This window comes from Hyperolius riggenbachi, chromosome 5 (genome assembly GCF_040937935.1).
Source record: "Hyperolius riggenbachi isolate aHypRig1 chromosome 5, aHypRig1.pri, whole genome shotgun sequence".
Lineage (NCBI taxonomy): Eukaryota > Metazoa > Chordata > Amphibia > Anura > Hyperoliidae > Hyperolius > Hyperolius riggenbachi.
Genome location: NC_090650.1, coordinates 64358650 through 64376766, shown reverse-complemented (window position 1 = coordinate 64376766; position 18117 = coordinate 64358650). Strand labels below are relative to the sequence as shown.

Below are 18117 nucleotides of genomic sequence, written 5' to 3'. Positions count from 1 at the left end.
ATCGCCAGACCCTGAATTACACCTGCAGCTAAACTCCTTGGCAGTGTTATTCCCCCTTTGAGTTGTAGCAACTCAGAGGGAGAAATAACACCGCAAAGGAGTTTAGTTGCAGCAGGGAGAGCCGTCAATTGGGCTCTTCCGAAGCCCAAATCACCGGTGGCCGTATTATGCGTACGCCCTACTGGCCCCCTTTTGACAGTTTTAGCCTTAAGGCAGTCTGTCATTTGAGCATAAGAACAGGAAACCAAAGATTAGGTATGTGCCTTTATGGCTTACATACCTGCTGCCCCCTCTGCGCCATCCTCCACTCTGCTGAATTGGAATAGTTGCTGGTTATGTAATCAACATTTCTAGAGTGGATTTTTTGTTGCAAAAACCACATTTGACGTTAGTGCACAGTACACCACAGCAAAACTCTGATATTTTTTATTTAATGAATTGTGGTATAATCCTTCGAAACTGCCAATGGCACCCAATCAGCATCTTCACAGACCATGTGATCTCATTCAAAGACAAAACAGCTTTTGGATAAAACTTGTGATGTGTTTCGCTGGGGAAACCTGCTTCTTCAGGAAAAAATAAGGTAGTGTCTGAGAATCGCTCAGTGTATGATGTGGCATTTAGAGCCACTACTCAAAATCCATCTGTTATTTAGTTGACTTCCCATTGCTTCTCCAAAGGCATATGACCGCTGTCAATGCTAACCTTGCTCTACTATTTCAATACATGCTTTGGTGATCATCTGTCATTTATAGTCTGATCCAGAACAAGCATGTTTTGGCTGCACTGTGCCTCCACTGCTCGTAGCAGGTGTATGACTCAAAAGCTACCAAGGCCAAAATATGAGTATGTTAATCAGGAGAAATGAGTTCAGTCGCATTTCATAACTCCTCAGTGTTGGCTCACTTTAAACTGTTGATGCTGATGTAACATTGGCACGTGTATAAATATGAGAGCAGCCAGGGGCATTGCATCAGTTGAGCAACAGGGCTCGAGATAAGAAGATACCGGAAGCTTTATCTCTTCAATTGGAACTGAGAGAAGAAAAAAATCTTCAGTGAGCATAGTTCACTGCAAGCAAAATGAGAAGATGCTTCAAGAAACTTGAAAGAATACTTTAAAGAGACACTGAAGCAAAAAAAAAAAAAATATCCTCTATAATAATTTTCCTGTGTTTCTGCATACGCTCCTGTGCCTGTGTCCATGTTATTGCACTGCTGCGCATGTGTAGCAGGGGGGCGGCCCTTGGGACAGGAGGAGGACGGGGGCGGGTGTGAGTGTGGGCGCGGGCGGCTTTTGGGGAGAGAGGCAGTGCAGGGGTTGTGAACAGAGACTAGCACCCGTTTTTACACGGGCCGTAGGCCTAGTGATATAATGATTTGTATGTGTAGCACAGCTAAGAAATAAAACATTAGGAGCAGAGACATAAGTCTAATATTGTTTCCAGTACAGGAAGAGTTAAGAAACTACACTTGTTATCTATGCAAAAGAGCTATTGAGCTGCACGACTTTCAAAGTCACAGAGAGCTCTGTCTTCTGAAGCTTGTTACCTCACCTGTCAGTCACTGTATCTTATTTTTCTCTCCAGAGGACAGGTTAATAGTTCAAAAGACTGCTCTGTAAAAACATTTAGAATATGTAAACTACATAAATAGAGAATGATGCAATGGTATAAAAACACTATATACAAATATGAGATTATTTTCTTTGTTCTAGCAATTATCCGTACTACACAACCAATTCATTATATTATATATTTTTTTTGCTTCAGTGTCCCTTTAAATGTTGAAATACAGAAATGGAAATTATATCAATCTTGGGGTACCCATGGAACCCAGTCTTTAAGCACAAGAAACCCACAAACTGCCTAAGATGTTGGCCTTCACCACTGTGAGCACGGCTATCTTCTAGTAACTATCCGTACTATACAATCAATTCATTATATCATAATTTTTTTTTGCTTCAGTGTCTTTTAAAACATCTCCAGAATGGCACTGCTGTATTCAAGACAGTGGCGGCTCCAGCTTCAATTTTTTTTTGGGGGGGGCACAAAGGGGGCACGATAGCTGGCTGGTGGGGTGATCAAAATCAAGGTTTGTATGGCGTGTTGTCGATATTTTTTGCCTAACACAGGTGATACATTTAAGGCTAATTAGTTCGGTAATGATAGGAACCAAATGTAAACATCACAAACAGACAGAACTGAGAGGCTTTTGAGCAGAAACACTGGTCCACATGACAGCCCAGGGGCCCCAGGTCTCTCTCACTCACTGGGGCCCCCAAACCACCATGCGACACCTAGAGGAAAGTGCGGGCAAGCCCTGGACCTCTCACCTCCAGGGAACTCACCCCACCACCTCTAAACTGAATGCCAACTGCAACAAACACAATTGCTAACTTCCAGTCAGAGCAATATCCTGCCTCTATCTGGCCAGCAGACGCTAGTCAGCCAATCAGGTGCACTGTCATACACCCTTTGCCTGCTGTACCATACCTAGCAGGAATTACATAGATTAGCATTCAGGTGGGAGGCTTCGGTTGGACGCAATCGTGAATTGCGTCGTTTACAGGGACGCCCCGTGTAGGCACATCTCCCACACGGTCCCCTCCCTAACCACTCACCTGTCAACCGCATCCTAGAAGCTGCAAAAAATAAATTTAAAATCACAAACACTGGTCCACATGACAGCCCAGGGGCCCCAGGTCTCTCTCACTCACTGGGGCCCCCAAACCACCATGCGACACCTAGAGGGAAGTGCGGGCAAGCCCTGGACCTCTCACCTCCAGGGAACTCACCCCACCACCTCTAAACTGAATGCCAACTGCAACAAACACAATTGCTAACTTCCAGTCAGAGCAATATCCTGCCTCTATCTGGCCAGCAGACGCTAGTCAGCCAATCAGGTGCACTGTCATACACCCTTTGCCTGCTGTACCATACCTAGCAGGAATTACATAGATTAGCATTCAGGTGGGAGGCTTCGGTTGGACGCAATCGTGAATTGCGTCGTTTACAGGGACGCCCCGTGTAGGCACATCTCCCACACGGTCCCCTCCCTAACCACTCACCTGTCAACCGCATCCTAGAAGCTGCAAAAAATAAATTTAAAATCACAAACACTGGTCCACATGACAGCCCAGGGGTCCAGGGCTTGCCCGCACTTCCCTCTAGGTGTCGCATGGTGGTTTGGGGGCCCCAGTGAGTGAGAGAGACCTGGGGCCCCTGGGCTGTCATGTGGACCAGTGTTTGTGATTTTAAAATTATATGAACCATTATATGAACCACCTTAACCACTTGATGACCCAGCCTTTACCCCCCCCCCCCCCTTAAGGACCAGCGCTGTTTTTTGTGATCTGTGCTGGGTGGGCTCTGCAGCCCCCAGCACAGATCAGGGTGCATGCATAGCGATCAGATCGCCCCCCTTTTTTCCCCCTATGGGGATGATGTGCAGGAGGGCTCTGATCGCTCCTGCCTGCCTGAGATTTGCGGGGGTGGGGAGGGGCACCTCAAAGCCCCCCTCCGCAGCGAAATCCCCCCCCCCCTCCCCCTCCTACCTGTCCCCCCTGGTGATCGGGGCTGCACAGGACGCTATCCGTCCTGTGCAGCCTGTGACAGGATGTCCTCTGTCACATGGCGGCGATCCCCGGCCGCTGATTGTTCAATGTAAACAAAGGAGACAAATGTCTCCTGCGTTTACATTTAGTCTGCGAGCCGCGATTATTGGCTCGCAGGCTATTCACGGGGACCCGCTCCGTGATCTAACAGGAAATGGCCGCTCGCGCGAGCGGCCTTTCCTGATTAATTAGGCACCTGGCGACGCAGATGTGCGTCGCTGGTCCTCCAGCTACCACTTTGCTGCCGCACCCTATGAGTGTGAGGTCGGCAAGTGGTTAAGGTGGCCACTTACGGTCCAATTTCTAGCAAAAACATTTTTGAGCGATCATAAATTCTGATCGGATTGGTTGTAAATAATTTTCATTGATGGGCACATTTGATTACTAACAATTTAAAAATAATTGTCTGACCTGGATTTTGGTCAAACCAAAATTTGGATTTTCTTGTTGGTTGTGATAGGAAGCAAAGATTGGTTAGTTGGCGGTGTAGTGAATGATTTTTCTTCCGATCAGAATTATCTGATCGCTCGAACAATTTTTTGCTAGAAATTGGATCGTTAGTGGCCACCTTTAGATTAGACATCAGACTACAGTGTTCTCCCCAGGCTCTTTTAGCCGGTTGCTCCACCCAACTAGTTTTGGTGAGCACCCAGCTGTTATCTGCTCACCTCCTCCTCTGCTGTAAATAGAGAAGCGCTAGCCCTGCATTGTCTCATCTCACCCCACCCAGCCATTTTTTCATGCTGCCCTGCTACTTTTTCATGCCACCTGGCTGGAAAAAAATTCTGGGGAGAACACTGGACTATGCAATGATGAGCAAGTGATGGTCGACAAAAAATCGTGACATTTCAGCTCCTACTTAAAGTGTACCTGTGACGAGTTGGGGTAAAGAATCTATATTTACCCTGGACTTCTTTCAGCTCCTCTGTGTCTGTCTGGTGCCCTCCATTCTCACGCAGTCAGCCCCGATAACGTCCCAGACAGAACTGCGCATGCGCTGCCCTGGCACCTACTTGGTTGCGCTCCCGTGGCAGGAGCATACTTTGTCTGTGCAGTTGCAAGCGTTAACTAACTACGCAGGTGCAGAATGCTTCCATCCACGGGAGTGTGATTGAGTAAGGGCGCGTATGGCCACGCTTGCGTAGTAGTCAGTGGCTATTAGGGCTGAGAGTGGGAGAATGGAGGGGACTGGAGGAAATGGAGGAAGATGTTGGTCTACATGGGGATGGAGGAAGCCCCAGGTAAGTATAAATCCTTTACCCCCACTTGTGATAGGTTTACTTTAAGAAGGGGTTTAGTGCATTTTATAAAACAAATGTCCATACTTTAATACTTGATTTTTACACCAATTACACTTAAGATGGCTTGTCTGTTCACATCAAATTATGTAAAAAAACCCGACTATTGTATGGTCACCTTTGGTGTGTAAAGGAGTGTGGAATTGTGCAATCATGAGGTATGCAGAAAATACCATTTACAGAATTTACAGGGGAAGATGGCCGCACACAACCTGACACAGAGACAATGCATTTTGCACTAATCAGCAAGGTCAATGACAACTGAAGCTAAATTTAGTTTGTGTAATAGCCAATCAGGTTATCTCTTCCAGTTCCACGTTCTTCCGTGCTGACATTGATGTTACAAAGACGCCTGTCTGTTTACTCCAGTGAATACTGGTTCTCTTCAGTGTTCATTGTGGTAACAGGCAACCTTCTAGTTGTGAATGAGGCAAACGGCTTATTGAAAATCCCATAATCTTATTATGGAGGTCTGAAACACTGCCTCGTAGTTACCTAAGACACAACACATTCTTTGCATTGCCTGGAAGTATTCCAGCCATGCAGGGCTATTCAGCAAGGCTTGAAGGAGTGAGAGGCCTACACACTGTACAGTGTAACTAGCTACATACATGAGGATGGTTCTGCTATGTGTTCAGAGGAGACCTTAATGACATTTTCTGAAATAGGATATGTCTTGATTGCCACCACACTCTGTCTTTTTTCCTAGGAAGGTTTAAAAGCAAAAGAACATTATGTGTGTGTGAGCTCACCTACACAATCTGTTGGCCCTCGTACTCCATGGAGGTCTAAAATTGGTCAGTGATTGGCCGATCAACATTGGATGTGTGTATGCACCTTTAACCATAAAATCAGATTCCATTTACCCACTGCTCTGTGTTTATTATGCAGCCTACAACCTGACCCTGCATTGCAATCATTTCAATATAATCAGAAATGTTTCTGCTATAATAAATCTTTCTCAGTCAGCCTGGCTCTATTTGGTATATTGCCGGGGAGAGGAAAGCTTGTCATCTCTCCTCCTATATTCCTGCTCCTCACTGATTGGCTGAGGGCAGTTCAGTGGGACAAAAGACTGAGAAGGGAGAAGCTGCTAAAATACGATCTGTGTTGTGATCACATGTGCTTACAAAGCAAACTGGATATGACAGTGCAGTTTCTTGGAGAAAATTAGAGTAACGGAGAAAATTACATTAGGATTGGCTTCAGTCAGAAGCAGTAAAGATGGTAAATGCCTGAAACGGTTTTCTCTTTATTTACTATATAAAATTAACTGAAATCTAAACTTGGACAGTACAATATTTATGTTATGTAAGTAGAGCAAGTATTTTATATACCATATATCCTCGAAAAATCGTCAACCTCGTGTATAAGTCGACTCCAATTTTTAAGCCTCCTAACCTGGAATTTTATTGACTCAAATATTAAGTCTACCCAGCAAGTTAATGTCTGCACTTGGGGACCAGGAATATTTAACAACTGAACTCGTGGACCAGGATTGGTTAATGACTGCACTGCATAGAGTATTGCGGCCATTAACCCCTCCTGTCCCTAAGTGCAGCCAATAACTCCTCTAGGCCCTCCAAGTTCAGCAGTTATTCACTCTTCCTCCTGCAGCCCAGTATGCTTCCCCTGTCACTTTCCTTGCTAATTGTGGTGGCCAGGACTTTCAGTGTTTTCTTCGCATTCCTTTATCAAGAAAATGTACAGTATATTATAGTCAAGTATATACAGTATGTGTTTTTTTCCTGTGATAGTATGGCTGTTTCTGCTGCTTTAAAGAGACACTGAAGCGAAAAAAAATTATGATATTATGATTTGTATGTGTAGTACAGCTAAGAAATAAAACATTAAGATCAGATACATCAGTGTAATTGTTTCCAGTACAGGAAGAGTTGATAAACTCCAGTTGTTATCTCTATGCAAACAAGCCATTAAGCTCTCCGACTAAGTTATGCTGGGAATACACGTTTCGTTTTTGCCTTCGTTTAAACCTTCGTTTCGATTGTGCCTTTTGTCCTTTTCGATCCCGAAAGAATCGGCCGTACGGTTAATATCACCACCCACGGTTTCGTTTTTTTTTTCAATTCTGATGGTTTCGTTTTTCCAATGATCGAAGGCTGCAAAGAAACGAAACGTAGTACAGGGATGGACGGCATAAACGAATATATAATCGATCTGAACAGCCATCAAGCCTACCAATGGCTCGATTAGATGGATAAAGAGAGATAATATCAAATATGTTCGATCACTAGTCGTTCGTTTTTGGGGTCTATTAATCGAAACTATAATGAGATTATGACTATTTTCACATACGTTTTCAACACTCGATCCGTTTACCGAACGAATCGAAGGCTAAAACGAAGGGAAAAACGAAACGTGTATTCCCAGCATTAGTCGTGGAGAGGGCTGTTATCTAACTTTTATTATCTCAACTGTTCCTGGACTATTTACTTTTCCTCTGCTAGAGGAGAGGTCATTACTTCACAGACTGCTCTGAAAGACTCATTTTGAATGCTGAGTGTTGTGTAATCTGCACATATTATAGAATGATGCAATGTTAGAAAAAACACTATATACCTGAAAATAAAAGTATGGGAATATTTTCTTTGCTGCTAATCTTCTAGTAATTATTCATAGTACACAACCAATTCACTATATCATATTTTTTTTTTCGCTTCAGTGTCTCTTTAAGGGGTCTTTACCAGTAAGAAACGCTGTTGCACTGTGATGCCAGCACATTTCTTTTAATTACCACTACTACAATCCACCACGATCCGACAGGTGTACAGTGTGATTGCGATTTTGCACTTTCTGATGGGAGGAAAAAAATTGGAATTTTCAAATCACCAAGAAAAGCAGTGCAATGTCTATGCAATTTTCTTGCGGATATATACAGTACTTAGTATAGCTGCTCAAGCACCCAAAAAATACAGCAGGTATGAAGATTGTTATCGGGGAAAATCAGGTTGCAAATCCAGCGCACTAATGGAAACATCCCCACGCGGTTTCCATCAGTAGTATTAGTACCTAGCATTTTGTGATCCGATAGCGATAGGAATCGCATTCCAAAACTCATTCCAGCCGATGCACGGGAGCTGCTCACAGACGATAAATGTGGAGTCGGTACAAAAATCCACAGACTCCGACTCCTCAGGTTAGCATTCCACCGACACCGACTCCTCGACTCCGACTCCTCTAATTTGCATATTACAATCTCGTTGATTGAAAGTATGTAACATGAAATGCATCTCTTAACTGCCAACCCTTTTTAAAAGACAAATGAAGCGAGAGGGATATGGAGGCTGCTATATTTATTCCCTTTTAAACAATACCAGTTACCTGGATATCCGGCGGATCTTCTGCGTTTAATACTCTTAGTCGTAGACTAAAACAGTCCTTGGTAAGAGTACTTGTAGAAGGTACAGACATGAACAAAGAGCATCTACTGTATCAGGGCCTAGGCAATGTAACTGTGGGTACATGTAAGAGTGATGTGCAGGTATTCTGCGGGAGAATGAGGCGATTCTTCCTCCATTACACATTCTTCATGTACAATCTGAACATGGATCAGGCCCTAGGCAATGTGACTGTGGGTACATGTAAGTGTGATATGCAGGTACTCTGCAGGGGAATGAGGGGATTCTTCCTCTATTACACATTCTTCATGCACAATCTGAACCAGGTTTATGGGTGATAGACAACACCTCTATGTTCAATGTGCACAACATTGTCAGTGGATTCCCTGCAGCTCTGTGGGGAGAGCATATGTGGGGCTTGATTCACAAAGCGGTGCTAACCTACTTAGCACGTCTAAAGTCTTTAGATGCGCTAACCAGGGTGCTAAGTAGGTTAGCACCGGATTTCTCAATCAGATCGTGCGTTAACTTTGCACGCGCAAAGTTTTACGCGCGTAAAGTTTTACGCGTGCTCAGTCCCATAGGCTTTAATGGGCACTTCGCGCGGAGCGCCCTGCGCTCTGTGCAGTACGCGCGTAAAGTTTTATGCGCATAAAGTTTTATGCGCGAAAAGCTTGTCTAGACGTGCTAAGGGGGTTTTCACAAGCGTGCTAACAGTTAGCACCGCTTTGTGAATCAAGCCCGTAGAGTATAGTACTACTGTGTAACAAAGTAAACCTGAGGCAGATGAAATTAAAGTTTTATACATACCTGGGGCTTCCTCCAGCCCCCTTCAGGCTAATTAGTCCCTCGCTGTCCTCCTCCGCCACTTGGATCTTCTGCTATGAGTCCAGGTACTTGAGCCAGTCTGGCGTAGTGCGCATGCACTCACTTTGCCGCGGGGAGTGTACTACACCTGCGCAGCACTATTGCGCAGGTGCACAATGTTCCTGGCTGTGGGAGCGGCACGCGGCCAGACTGCGCTGATTGGCTGAATTACTGGGACTCGCAATTACTGGGACTAAACCAGCATCAGTGCAGAATTATTTCCATCTCATTGACCATCTCTATTAGTGACACAGCTACACATCAGGCTTTATTCTTACAGCATAGATGTTATTTAGTATATATAAGAGATTCCTGTGTACACATCATATATACAGTCACAATGAGATATGTTTATTTGACTTTAAAAATACAGGGACTGCTTTATTGAAGCAGCACAAGTAACTATTTTTTGATTGGTTTATTTTATTTTTGTGGACACAGCAGAGCTAATACTGTATATATAAATTATTTATGATGATTATTATCTGAGAAATAGAACACTTTATCATATTTTCTATTTTAATTACAGTTTAAATTCATTAGGAATCGGAGTTGGTGCATTTTTTCCCAACTCTGACTCTGACTCCAGGTACCCAAAAATTGCTCTGACTCCTCGACTCTGACTCCACAGCCCTGGATAAATCCACCTTCTTCAGCTTCCAATGTAAGGCCTAATAGATTCAGTCTAATTCTTTGTTAGCTAGCTCTGCGTGTAAAGCAGGGCTGTGGAGTCGGAGTCAGGAATTGGAGCAATTTTGGGTACCTTGAGTTGGTGGTTTCATAAATTGAGGAGTTGGAGTTGGGGTCGGATGTAACGACTCCACAGCCCTAATGTAAAGCTGTTCATTTATAAGACAAGTAATGTGAAATACAATGTAATGAACAATTATCACTGAATTAACCAAGCCTTGTTCTGCCCTCAGGCATGAATGCAGCCGTGCGCGCTGTGGTACGCATGGGAATCTACGTAGGAGCCAAAGTTTACTTCGTTCATGAGGTAGGCATAAAATTTGTGATTCCTTCCTGTCTGCTATTTCCTGGATGATTTAAATGGAATATAATCATAAAATATTTATTGATGCGGACAAAGTCCACTTGCTGCGGATACTTAGCATTTTACTCGCCTAGGCAGCAGTGTTTGTGTTCCCTGCACATTACCTGTTATTAGTCTGAGGTAATTATTGTTGTTAGTCTTCCTTCATAATCATATTTCAAACTCTGAAGAAAAATACCACAAGCACCCCAAAGCCTGTGAGGTCTCTCTCTGGACACTGGTAAAAAGCAAGAGGCATGAGACCTCATGGGAAGTCATATGGGCACCCCTGCAGAAACACCACATCATCAAACTTATCTAAAAAAGCCCCAAACTAACGACATTTATTTATAAAACTATGGCTGCAGCATTTTGGGAGGTTTAAAATATATTTTTTTATTGAACATAATATATAATAAACTTTATTTAATAATCTGTAAGAAAAAAAACCCTCTTGGAGATACTTACCTCAGGATGGGGAAGCCTCTGGATCCTAATGAGGCTTTCCCTGCCCTGCTCCATCTAGCAGTCCGGCGCTGGAAGCCCCCGAAACTACAGCCGACAAGGTTATCGGCTGAGGCGCAGGCAGAATAGCGCCTGCAATATTCACCCTCACTGCCTGCAGCACAGTTGCAGTATTGGCTTACGGATGAGCTCCAGTGGAAATAGCCAGGCCAGATCGTGTCTACTTCACTGCTATCTGGCTCGGCTATCCTGCCTGAGCCTGATCGGAAAGTCGCTACTGCGCCTACGCTGGTTCGTGGGGGGTAAATACTTACCTTTCCGATGTTCGTTGCCTTCCAGCGTTGGATCAACAGGAAGGAGGAGGGTGGGGGAAGCATCATTAGGATCCGGAGGCTTCCTTCTCCTGAGGTAAATATCCCCCAGAGGGTCTTTTTTTTCTCTTACCAATTTTCTTTAAAATGTACTTTTTATCCACACACCAACACCATCAGCACACCTTAGTGTATAAACCAAGATCATTGATTAAGAACGTAACAGGCCATATCCCCCGAAATCCAAGGTGTACACTCCAACTATTTGAGTGACAGCCACAATTTGTCACGAACGATCCCAAAGCGAAGCATACAGCACTTTCGTGATTGCAGACGCAAAAGTGAGAATGTTTCCATAGGGAGAAGTGAAGTAAAATACTCCCCTCACTGAAGGGAGGAAATTATTTATAAGCAGTACCACCTTATCATCGGTCAGCTCAACTTGCTGTCTAAAGACCAGGACCAATCACCTGATGAGGCATATAAAATTTAACATAGCAACGGGGAATCTACCTTGGAAACAGAGTCAGACTATTTATATCTGAAAGAGAAAGGAAAAGAGAACAGCAGCAGCAGCAACACTACTAATGAAACCAGTGGGAAATGTTCTGTTTATCCCCAGATTAATACTTTTTCTACCCCTAGGCCAACTCTTTTGTTGCTCCCTAGCCATGTGCTCCCATTTCATGTACATTCTTCTCTTCCATTTGTAACATAATGTACTCCTTTATTTCAAGTACAGCTCCCTTGAACAGCCTCTCTCCTCTTCCATATGTTCCTCCTCATTTGTAGCTTACCTTTTCCTTTTTCAGACTTCTCTTCCATATTTAGGAATCCCTTTTCCATATCAAGCTGCCACCTCTGGGCAGCAGCCGCCCAAGGTCTTGGCCTTTGCGGCCTTTTCACTATACCAAATCACTTTGTGTGGCGCAGAAGACAGACAGGGCACTAGGGTGATCTTAACTTTGGCCTTATCAGGCTTCTCTTACATATTTAGGAATCCCTTTTCCATATCAAGCTGCCACCTCTGGGCAGCAGCCACCCAAGGTCTTGGCCTTTGCGGCCTTTTCACTATAACTAATCACTTTGTGTGGTGCAGAAGACAGACAGGGCACTAGGGCGATCTTACTTTTGGTCTTATCAGGGGTGTAAGTACAAATAATGGGGTCCCCCAGCAAAACTTTGAAGGGGCTCACCCAACTTTTCCTTGCCTACCCCTGGTGACTCTCACAGCATTGGAGCCCATCTCACAAGGGTCAGAAAACAAGTGTGGTCATCATGATCTCCACACCCACAACAAGTGTAGACACAAAAACACCAGATCTGTAGGATGGACCCCTTTATTAAAATAGTAGTTAGCCCCCCTGTCTGTCTAACTGCTGTCCTGTAGTTATTCCCCTGGGCCTGCAGTATAAAAGTGCTGGAAAGAGGACATGTTTGCAGTGCTTGTAGTAGTCATGCTCTATGTTTGTGTTTTTACAGCTCACAGGTCTCATTCCAGGCATTCATAATTCTTTCCAGGAAACATGTTTCCTTTGCTTTGACTGAGAGGTTCAGTGCTAAGTTCTCCTCAGAGTCAGCAAACAGAAGCATACAAATTCTCACAGATTATTGTTACAGTAATGCAGCTCTTCATTGTCGCTTGGGCTGTTGCTGTGGCCGACCTGTGCTTTCATCTGGGCGGAACTCTGAACACGCTCTGTGGGAATCATTTGTCAGCACTGTTGTGCTAAGTTGGACATGCATTTCCCTTGCAAACCAGGTTCTATTTATATAGGAATGAATTAGGAAGGGGTTTCTGTGGCTTTGCAGCTCTGGTTAGCGGCTGCAATGGATTTTTGGAGCTCAGGTGAAGATTGTGGTGGTAGGAGGGACAGAAACAGGTGCACAAATAGGAAGTGGTCTGAAGCACATCCAGTGAACGACATTTAGCTTGGGGAACAAAAGCAGTCATGGGGCCTTTGTGAGGATGGGAGAGGTGGGTGTGGTAAAAATAGGTCCACATGCAACAAGCTTGGTAAAGTCTTCTTGATGCCATAAGGTTGCAGCAGTTTTATATCCCCCCCCCCCCCCCCATACCATTTCACAGCTTTAAAAAAGCTGCACAAATTTTGCCAAAGCTTTCTTGTTACCACATACCTTTTCCCCCAACACACATACTACACATACTCTCATCCTCCTCCTCTTCAAGGCCCCCACACACACCCATACTGTGTTGCACATTTGTATCACTTTCAGAGACAGAGTGGAGCTAAGACTTCCTATGCCTGACAAAGAATGTTCTGGATTCAGTAAGCGTTTTCAGTGGAGATATTATAATTTCTGGAGGTATTTGCTTATTTGTATATGATTTATCACCCAGGGGAATTCAATAAGCTGTTTGTTCTTATTTTATCACATGTGGTGCTAAAATAAAGACCATTCTTAAAATACAGATGAAATTAATAAATTAGACGTATTTCATAAATTAAAAACGAAATTCATAAAATAAAGCAAGTGTGTTGATTCACTAATGCTCTGTTAGGTGGTAATAAAGTCTAAAGGGACACACATACACCATACAATTTTTTCTGACTGTAACATTTCAAAAATATGACCAATTTACCACACACATATATTCACATTTTCCCCAATTATGATAAAAATGATTGGAAACTTGCTAAGGTGTGTATATTAATAAATTGACAATCTAACACACAACATACAATCATAAGAAAAATTGCCAGCATTCTGGATCGATAAAAAAACGAAAAGAAAAAAAAGACGGGAAATCCGATCTGATTTTTCAGTCGAAATGAAAAAATTTCGGGAGATCCGATCATATCTATCGAATTGCCATAAAATCAGATCATTCTATTGTATCGTGTGTGGCCACCTTAAGCCTGTTCTCATTTATCAACACTTCTTATTTTACCTAACCTGTGGAGAGAGAATAGTTTTGTGGAAACGAAGCCTTTTGAGCATGTTTTGTACATTTTTAAAAGGCTACAGAGAAGGTGGGGGAGTACTTGGTACTGAAAGTGATTGAAAGTGAGTGTAGGTGCTGGTGAACTAGGTGACAGCTGGATGAGATTAGGGGCCAGAGATGCCAGTTAGTACTGTCTTTAATGATGGGACAGCAAGGGAGGAGGAGACCAGAAGAAACCATAAGGAAGGGTTCAATGACACACCCAATATCGGCGATAGAATGCTTGCTCATGTCTTTCTGAACTCCTAACTTGCCTATCTGCCTAGCACAAACTGAGGCTTGTCCAGCCAGCAGTGATTGCAGGAATACCAGGCGTCTGGTGTCCACCTAACATTACAGGCCAGTGAGCTCACACAGGTGGCCTAAATAAGGGAATGGAGCAGTCTGGGGGTGGGGGCAAATACTACCCTGGTCCTTGGTCCAATCTTCTCCTCCCCTGGGCATTTCTTATTTCTTCACAATAAAGCGAAGTTAGAGAGTTATGAAGAAAGCAACATTCTAATACTCCATACATCGTACATATTGAGACTGATAAATCTCCTCCCCCCCCCTCCCCTCCCACACAATGTAACTATGATGATGATTGTGAATCCTGTCACTCCAAGCCATGGGAGTACCACCATTCCTGGGACATCCACAGTGTTGGCTGTATTCTGGTGAAATGGTGAAATGCATGTCCTATTCTGCTTCCTTCAGCCGCTTTCATCTTAATGCCATGAGCATTGTATTGTGAAAACGCAGGCAGCCCACCACAGATGCATCGCAAATGTGTTCCAGAAACAGTTCTTCTTTCCTGCACACAAGTTTGCCCGTTAGCGATTAACTTGCTCCTGTCTGGCACTCTGCAAACCTGATTGCAGAACTTAGTGTGAGGAAACCCTAGTGGCTGACCGCACTTAGCCTTCTAAACGGTGCCAGCGCACAGGTCGTGCGAACTCTGGTCGCAGTCAATGCGCAGGAACCGTTAAGAATTAGCCGCAGCCAACTCAGAAGGGAGCCTGTGAGACACGGGTGATTACAACTTCACCCGCTGGTTCAGAGTAAACTGCCACCACCGCGGTTACCATGGGACCGTGGAGCCCACTAACTGACTAGTCCTGCGAATAAAACGGTTAAACACACGATATTCTGTCTAGCCAACAACAAACAAACAGTAGCGTATCTTCAGAGACCCGGGATCAGTTCTGTGTGTGCTGATAAGCAGGGTAGCGGACAGTGAATGACTTGGAGAAAGTCGTTTATTCACGCAATATAAATAATTAATATATACAGACAATTATTAAAATCAACAATTATTAAAACAGTAATAGCCAGTATAAAAAAAATAAAAGAAGGGAGAAAAATACTTAGTTCCTGGAAAGATGTCCTTTTTGTGGGAAAAAACAGAGTTCTGAGTTTCAATCAAAGTTCAGAGTTCAGACCAGGTGGATGCCAGCATATCCTCAAGCTGGCACCGATGAGTTCAAGATGTTTTCAGGGTGGAGGACACTGAGTTTGGGTCCTCTGCCATTCTTATGCCCCTGATTCAGTAGGAGGGAGTGAGGGCGGGGAGCCACACACCCCCTTAGAAGATGAGATGAGCCCTCCCCTTGTCCTGGGGACTAGAAATCATATCTACCCATATATGGGCTCTATCTCACAGAACCGTACAGGTCAGGGCAGATTTATCAACATTTTCAGGTCTGTCTCGATTTACCCAGCGCCCTGATACCAGACATGAGGGGTGGGACCCCTGTGGTATCATCAGGGCACTTTCAAACTGCCTAACTGGCAGTCCTTACCTCAGAATGTTCTGAAACTTCCTCAGAACCAGCACCGGGGCTCATGCTACACTTCCCCCACGTTTGGCGAAGCTGCCATCTCAGGAACCCCAGAAATATGACAGATCTGGGAAGTTATGGATATGCTATGAGACTCAGGTTATTCCCAGGCAAAGGCTCTTTGAAGTTTGGGGCAGCCAGCTAGGTGTCACCTCCTCTGCTGAGAGGGAGCCAGCGGGTCTGGTTTTTCCCCCAACTAGATTGCTTCTGCCATGGTGCTTGTCACCTTATACCTGATGGATGGGCCATCAGCACAGCTTGAAGCCAGGGACTCTCTGGGGCAGATTAGGCTCAGGCTCATTAGCATATCAAAAGAGCCATCCAGCATTTAGGCTGGTGCTCTCTCTCTGCTAAGAAAAGGACTTCAGCTGCCCCTACACACTCAACCCAGATTGTATCGATTTGAAGCGCAATCGATACAGAGAATCGAGTGCGATCGATTTTCTTCACGGGCGGTTACAGGACGCGCCTACGGCCCCGCAACCGTCCGTGACACACACATCTTATACAGTCACACCTACACACCTCCTTATACACGCCTCCCTCCCCCCTAACATCTACACTAATATCACTGTTGCCCTCCCTTCTAACAGCTTCTCTTCAACCTGCGTGTTTATTATTTATATTATTCTAAAAAAATGTGGCTGGATATAAGGTCATTTTTATTATGCTGGTGTGTCTTATTGTTTTCCACAATAAAAAGAAAACCTGCTTATAGGCATTAATTAGCTAGTCCTCCATATGGTACACACAAGATTCTATGCTTAGTGAATCGGTTGACACAGGAAGCAGTGTGTAGATACCATAGGTATATACAGGCTTTGTGTAAATATGCTTTGTCACTGGTGACAGATGCAGGTGCTGATAATACTGTTTGCTATGAGTTGTGATGGTATAGAGATCTGCCGCATGCATTGTATGGAATCTACAGCAGAACTAGAAATGCTGTTCTTTTGAGCTGTTGCGTAGGAATGCAAGACTTGTAGTATTACTGTTATTAAAGCAAAGCTGCCAGGATTTGTAGTGTTTGAAAACTGACACTGCTGCCTACCTCCAGGTTCCACAATGTGCCTACAAGTGTTTTTACTTTAGTCTGTGTTCTTTCCTATTACCCCAACCCCCCCCACCTGGGTGTATACTGAGCAAAGGCCCCAGAGGCTGACTTACGAGTATCAAGGCGAGCGTTAACAATACTAGAGGAAAATGGGATTCGTTTTTCATAGCAAGGAATCAGGTTGCAGCTGTCACTTGAAACACGGGACCTGGCTTTATAAACAGATGCACTTCTATGTTGGACAATAACCCACTGACCGAATAGGTACCAGGGAATAATACAATACTGAACACTTAAGGCCCAAGGGCCAGCCCTATAGGTACTTAAAAAGGAAAGTTCTCTTTTATTATATACACATAAGTATTATTAAAAATAGAGGGACACCCTCAATCTGAATGCCTCTATATACAACTTGATAACAACAGTATTGTGCTGTATACACTATCTCTACACATGTCATAAAGGGTGTCGTTGCTGATCCCCCTGCACTCCCTATGTTCAGTCGGAGTGAGGTGTAGCTAGCCCTGCTACAAATGGTATATAACAGTGTACAAGGTACAAACAGATGGGATCGCTGTGTACGTTAGCGTCCCAGTAACTCAAATGAGTGTAAACAGCACAATTACATATTAGAGGGGAGGGGGGGGGGGGCGGACGGCCTCTGTAGGCAGGTACATGGGGGCTATACAATATAATACAGTGTTCCTATAGCTTTTAAAAAATAATCTTTTTAAAGAGATATCCCCATGCGCCGCTGCGCTCCTCACTCCCACCGGCAGTGTTCTTCATATCGTAAATGTCCTCGCTTGATGAGGTTCAAATGTCCTCGCTTGATGAGGCTCTACCGGTTGCCGGGTAAGATAATGCCAGTACCTTATTCCTATACAGTCCCTACGTTCCCGAGTATATCGTCTTCCGCTCCATCGCCCATGTGCAGGTACACACACTCACACAACTTCTGTCACATCAGCCTGGCTGCCAGTCAGCCAGAACTGCTCCTGAACTCCTGCAGCCTCTGATTGGTTAAAAGAAAGCAGGCAGCACATTACAGCATGGGCCTCCCAGGTGATAGCTTGCAGTGAGGATGGCTGCCGGCTGCCGCTCTGCACTTCTCCTTCTGTGACATAAGATGTGTCAGGGTAAATGACTGCACACACTATGGGGAGGATAGGGAGCAACACAGGTTCACCAAGGAGACATTCTGTATGGAGAAGTGCCCAGGCTGAAAGGCTTCCTGCTGGCCACAGGGCTCACCTGAGCTTCCTGTCATTAGGGAAAGGTTTACTGTCCAGGAAAATCTGTCTACTGGGGGCGTATCTGCCTATAT

General features: G+C 44.4%; 1 protein-coding gene across 3 annotated transcripts in view; it reads left to right on the top strand.

Moving 5' to 3' along the window:
- PFKP (phosphofructokinase, platelet) overlaps window positions 1-18117 on the top strand; it is a 180445-nt gene that overhangs the window by 30699 nt on the left and 131629 nt on the right. For all 3 annotated transcript variants that reach the window (XM_068235804.1, XM_068235803.1, XM_068235805.1), the window contains exon 2: window positions 10063-10136. In XM_068235804.1, the coding sequence (XP_068091905.1) occupies window positions 10063-10136 (74 nt within the window). The remainder of the gene's footprint in view (window positions 1-10062; window positions 10137-18117) is intronic.